Raw genomic sequence first — 6,448 nt, 5'->3', positions numbered from 1 at the left:
CTTGTCCCGCTCTTAAAGTTCCTCCTGTTAGGCTATGTTATGAAGAATGTTTGTCCGGTCAAAACAAATGTAAAACATATCTGGCGGTTATAAAAGTTCTGTTTATCTGTAGAAGGTTAGCTAGCTAAACGTTGATCAGTCCAAGAGCTATGGCTAACTTAGCTTAAAATTCTCCACCGTTAGATCTATAAACCTAACAGGGTGGAAATTCTAATAGAATAAATTGTATTTAGTGTATATTGCAAATTCTATATACATATATGTGTATATATAAATATTATATATATAAAACAATATTATATAGGTGCAGTTCCACACATTACTGATCATGCAGGACGATGACGGAAAACTCCTCCTCTGTTCTGGTCTTCCACTGTTAGGCGGGTCATTTTGAAATAATAATTTGACAGCAACGTTAAATGTTTTGCATACTCATGTCTTATTTTGAGAGGTGAGGAGCATTAACAGCATACAGTAACACATTTGTTTTTATGATTTACCATCCTGTTGGCAAAAATGGGTACAAAAGTACCTGTTCTTAATAATCAAGACATTCTATTCATCAATTATAGTTGTGTTATTGTTTCAAAAATAAAAAATAAACAATACCATGATGGCATAAGGGACATATACTATCCAAGAAAAGCTCATTATTGTTTAACATTTACATTATTAACATTTTGTGATAACTAACATTTTGTCCCTATAGGGTGGAAAACCTTCACTGCCAGTGTCTGAACAATGAATCTACCCATAATTATTATTTTTATAAGTCCTGACCAATGTGTATTAGTGATAGTTAAACGTGTCACTATTTTGGGAGAATGCTAAAAACATGAAAATCATGTACTTTTTTCCCCAACATTTATGAAGCCAAAATGTTCCCCCATACCAGGAATGACCCAGTTCAAAACTCGTTTTAAATATAATATAGCGCCACAGCTATAATGATAACAGCGCCGAGATATGGTGGAATCACCTTCAGAATTATTATTTTTCCCAGTTAATGAACGATAAAAACACTGACAGCCAATCAGAATCCATCCTGCTTTAAAGAGCTCGAGCTAATAATAAACAGAAGGATATTGTGCACTATAGAGTGAAAGCTGATGTAGTTATCTTTATGGTTATTGTTTTTAATGCCTGTTCACGCCCTATAAAGATAGCTATAACAATAACTATTGCACAATATCATTCTGTTTATTATAATAATCTGTTGCTTTAAGCTCTTTAACGCAGGATTGTGATTGGCTGAATCATTCTGAAAGTGAGTCCCGTTATCGTTATTAGTCTTGCGTGAACGGGTCTGTTCACTTTGAGAAGTTCAAGCTGGCCCACTGAGTGGTTTATATTAAAGAGGACAATTTTTAAATTAAAGTATCAATATTTAATCATTTGCAACCATGGCAAACATGTCATAATGAGAATATTAAACGGGAATGAACACTGGTGATGATATTATGATTATGGGTTCAGGATGCTCGTGCACGTGTGTCTGATTCTGCGCTCATTTCATCTCATATTTCATGTTTTTTTATGTTGTAGATTTAAGTTGCAAATGAGAATGAATCGAATTATTAAATATATATTTTGAGATGAAGGTCTTCGTAATGATTTTCGGTTTTGTTCAAGGTGAACAGTTTTTCAATAACAGAAGAATATGGAATTGGAATTGTGTATGGACACAATAATAAACAAGATAATAAATAGTTAGCTGACTTTTCCATTTGTTGACATGACTCAGATGGAAATATCATATATGAAGTTGTGTGTAGAGATAATCACCATATTTATAATAAAGCCATCATATTTAAAAATAAATAAATAAATAAATAAATTAGGCCTATATCACGTTCAATGCTTTCAGAATCTTTACTTTTTAAACTAATTTTGTTTCTATATTTTGATTAATTGTAAACATAAAAATAAACAGAAAATAGTTTAAACTTTGCTAAAGTGATGTTTTGAAAAAGTATTAACTTAACATGATTAAAAACATTGTTTTAGTTAAATGTGTAAAAGACGCCGCCCAATACATTACATTAATATTTTTAAACTAAATAAACATCTTTGATGGTTTATTTTCACACTAAATCTGTTGCTCCATAAAAGTTCAACACAAACAAACACACACACACACACACACACACACACACACACACACACACACACACACACACACACACACACACACACACACACACACACACACACACACACACACACACACACACACACACACTGGTGTAAAGCACATTTTCCCGAGGGTGTGCCTTTAGCCCTGTTGTAGATTAGATTAGCCGAATAGTTTCTTACAGTCTTTTTATATAATTAAAGGCCTATTCGTTTATTTTAATAAATAGCCTATTTTATGTAGCCTATATTTAAAAAAAAAAAATCTGCTAAATGATTCATTCATTCGTTACTATATAACCATTTATTTAAAATTCTAAATTATTCTGAAATGTATTTTAAGAATTGCCGGACAAACACAAGCACGCGCTTTATGAGCTCAGGCCTTCCTCCCACTGACCTTGACTCGGATTATTGTTCAGTAAACTGTTATATTTTTAATACCAAAATCTCATAAAAAATACAGCCCTTATAGAAACCTTTATTCAGCGTTTTGGCATATTGTCGAATATGTTCATATTTTTCGGGAATGTTAATTTTGTCACCTGACTATTTTTGTTCCATAAATCAATTTTTGCCCACAGTTTGTATCTATACTTGTTAAATACCTGGAATTAAATGTCCTTTACTATCACACACACGCACACACACACACACACACACCTCTGTGAAGAGCGAGAAATATACAAATAAATAAAGAGAGAATAAACCTATGTCTCACACACACACACACACACACACACACTCCACACACACACACACACACACACACACACACACACACACACACACACACACACACACACACACACACACACACACACACACACACACACACACGCACACACACACACACACACACACCTCTGTGAAGAGCGAGAAATATACAAATAAATAAAGAGAGAATAAACCTATGTCTCACACACACACACACACACACACACACACTCCCACACACACACACACACACACACACTCCCACACACACACACACACACACACACACACACACACACACACACACACACACACACACACACACACACACGTGTTTCTGTGAAGAGCGAGAAATATACAAATAAATAAAGAGAGAATAAACCTATGTCTCACACACACACACACACACACACACACACACTCACACTCACACACACACACACACACACACACACACACACACACACACACACTTGTGTTCCACAGAAAAATATTGAATGATTGGTTTAATACCGTCGGTCTGTAAAACTTCTATGCTATGAAAAACTAACATAACATAACACGTATTTCCGTTTAGCGACAGCTCGTGAACCTGATGTTACTCATTTATTATGATTTAGTTGAACACTAATCTGAGATAGCTCGTGTTGTAAACCGGTCTTGAGCAGGGTTTAATTCATAATTAATAAACATATTCATAATTAATGCGCGTGTGGTAGTGGCCTATATTCTGTGGCTCTACTGAAACAAATACACAAACACAACAGAATCTGTATAGGCCTATCTTCTGTTGCATATCTAAGAATCATAATTGCGCTCATGCAGGTTTGGTATGTTTTAAAAATGTAGCTATTAAGTGCCTAAAATGAGTATGTATTTATTATAGCAGTAAACAAATATAACAGCTAAAGGAACACGTGTAATGTGTTATTGTTGAAGCAGCACATCTGTAGATTATTCCAGTGTTTCGCTCATTTAATAACTGCTCATATTAAGCGTTTTCAATCTGAAAGTAGAGACAGTGTAAAGAGCTCTGTTAAACAAACATTTATTGTTTATTAATTTTGTACAAATTCTCAATTCTTGTAAATACAAAAGCGTTTTGTTCTTTCAGTGCTAAAAGAAGAATCTCTTTTTTAAAAGTGCAGAACTTTAAAGCAACAGAGGACTGGAGTGATTGAGTTTAATATCTCTCCATTAGCCCGAGCCTCGGACCACTGAAGGACACCAGCGCGAGTTTCGCGTGTAAATCGCTCGATTAATACAGTTCGTGCTGTAGACACGCGCTCGTGTGCATTTACCGGGACATTCGCGGTGTCTCGGGTCTAACGCATTGAGGAGTCTCGTGTTTCTGTGCATTCGTTTATGTATTACACACTGTATGCTAATGTTTTATTAGATGTTAATCCGTTTGCAAGCTTGAAAATCATTTGACTTCATGCAACTATTGTGTAAAGTGTGTAAGTTTATAAACGCGTGAGTGCAGTCCAGCGGTCCGAGGCTCTGAAACACTGGTCGACATCCCATAATTCATTTGTGTCTGGACCTGAGGACATGGAAATAAATAAAGTCTTGATGAATTCACTGCTGAGACCCGCGACATGGATCATTTCAGTAGGACTGCGGATTAATGGATCGTGGATACAACGACATCAAACACATTTAAGAAATAAAATATAAATTAACTCGAAAACTATAAATAGTCTGGCGTTAAATCGCATAAACCTTTGGCAATTCTTCCACCAAAAGACAAGAAAGCGCGCGCTTTCGAAATTAAAAACAGGACAATAATGATCATAAAGTCGTATGGAAGCTTGTTCCCGCCACGGGAAACGGTTAATTCTGACTTTATATCTCACACAATTAAGACCTCAGAACTGTGATATATCGGATTAAAATTGTAATTTAAGTCACAAGTTTGAAATGTGAAATAGCGTCAGAATTGTGCGATTAAAAATCGCAATTACCTTTTTTTTTTAAATCATTGAGTGGCGGAAACAAACTTCCGTGATTATGATTTCATGCATCCCGCAAACATTTGGACGTTTAATGGCACGACACGTCCCGTAAAATAGTTCCAAAATGAAAGATGAACGGGCATATCTGAATGCATTTTAGGAAATGTTCTGAGTTACATATTTTATGCCGTCCCACCGCGGCTATTTTTGACCGTCGGACCGGAGTTTGCTGGGATTCGACGCGTTTAAAATGAGTCTGGGGAAACTCTGTCCTGCTGGGACAAAACCCCGGGTAAGCCACCGGGAACCGGAGAGAACGATGAGATTGTCCGTAGCGTGTGCTGCGAGCTGAAGGAGTTCTGCAGGCCCGGGGGGTGGAGGTATCCTGACGGGACGGACAGCAGCCCGACGGGCGCCGAGCTCATCCCGTATGATCGGGTCGCGTCCCGCTCTATCCCGGGGACGAAAGAACCGTAATGCGCTTGATTCAGAAACCCGTGCGACGTGCCGTTGTAATGTGGATGGTGTAGAGATAATAAAGGCCAGTACACAGGATTATTCGCCGTGTCGTTTATTCCCAAGCCCAACGGGGCAAACCGAAGTCCTCTCTTGATCGCCAGCTTTCCTCGGGACGTCGCCGAGCGCCGCCGGAGTTTCCCCGTCGTTCCGCCGATAAACACATCATCGCTCGAGGGGTCCAGCATCCAATAGTTGCCTTTCCCCGGGTCGTCGTAATGCCTCGGCACTTTCACAAAGCATTTATTCAGACTCAGGTTGTGACGGATGGAGTTCTGCCAGCCCTGCTTGTGCTCCCGGTAAAACGGAAAGTTCTTCATGATGAACTCGTAGATTCCGTTAAGCGTGAGTCTCTTCTCCGGGCTTTGTCTGATTGCCATCATGATCAGCGCGTTGTAGCTGAACGGCGGTTTGTCGAGCTTCGCAGTTTTGTTGGGTTCTCCCGCATCTTTAACGGGCTCCGGGTCGCTGGGCTCCGGGGATCGCCCGGGGTCGGTGCCCGACAGAAGCGGGCTCTTCTCGGGATGTTCCTCGCTCTTGGACGGGAGCAGCAGACTCTTGATGCTGAAGGAACTCAGCTTGTCTTTCTGATCCATGTCGCTTTATCAAAGTTTGCTCAAAAACAAAGGTCAGGACATCATCTGAGGAAAAGCAGGAGAAGAGCCGGAGCCGGAGCCGGAGACTGACATGCGCTCTGGAGGAGGTTCCCTGAGATCGTGTCGTCACCGGAGGGGCGGGGCCTCGAGCTGACGAGCCTCTGATCCTCCGACCACAGTTTATCATCCCATGCGAGTATAACATACACACACACACACACACACACACACACACACACACACACACACTGCCCCTGCCCCTGCCCCTAAGCCCACTTCCTACCCCTACTTCCAGGAAGCATAGCGAAGGCAAACCCTCACAAAGAAAGGCTATTTTCATGTTACTAATAAGTATTTTTTGTTGACATATATATATCTACATAATCGTGAAGGTCTCTAGAATCATCCAAACAAAACAATTCTTACAACAGATCTATAGTTTTAGTACACTTAGTCAAAAGTCCAAGCGGCAGCTATAGTTGCCGGTGGGCAAATTACTTGTAAGTATATAATTGGGAAATTGGGTAT

General features: G+C 39.2%; 1 protein-coding gene across 1 annotated transcript; it reads right to left on the bottom strand.

Moving 5' to 3' along the window:
• Nucleotides 1-3,889: 3,889 nt before the first annotated feature.
• foxg1d (forkhead box G1d) lies at nt 3,890-5,920 on the bottom strand (the record flags this gene model as incomplete). The annotated part of the gene is made up of 1 exon (XM_079843517.1): nt 3,890-5,920. The coding sequence occupies one exon, from the start codon at nt 5,918-5,920 to the stop codon at nt 5,054-5,056; it is 867 nt and encodes a 288-aa protein (XP_079699643.1). The 3' UTR covers nt 3,890-5,053.
• Nucleotides 5,921-6,448: the final 528 nt, after the last annotated feature.

This window comes from Gobio gobio, assembly GCF_949357685.1.
Source record: "Gobio gobio genome assembly, chromosome: 18".
Classification (NCBI taxonomy): Eukaryota; Metazoa; Chordata; class Actinopteri; order Cypriniformes; family Gobionidae; genus Gobio; species Gobio gobio.
The sequence above is the reverse complement of the archived record's forward strand: the minus strand, read 5'-3'. Positions and strand labels throughout refer to the sequence as shown.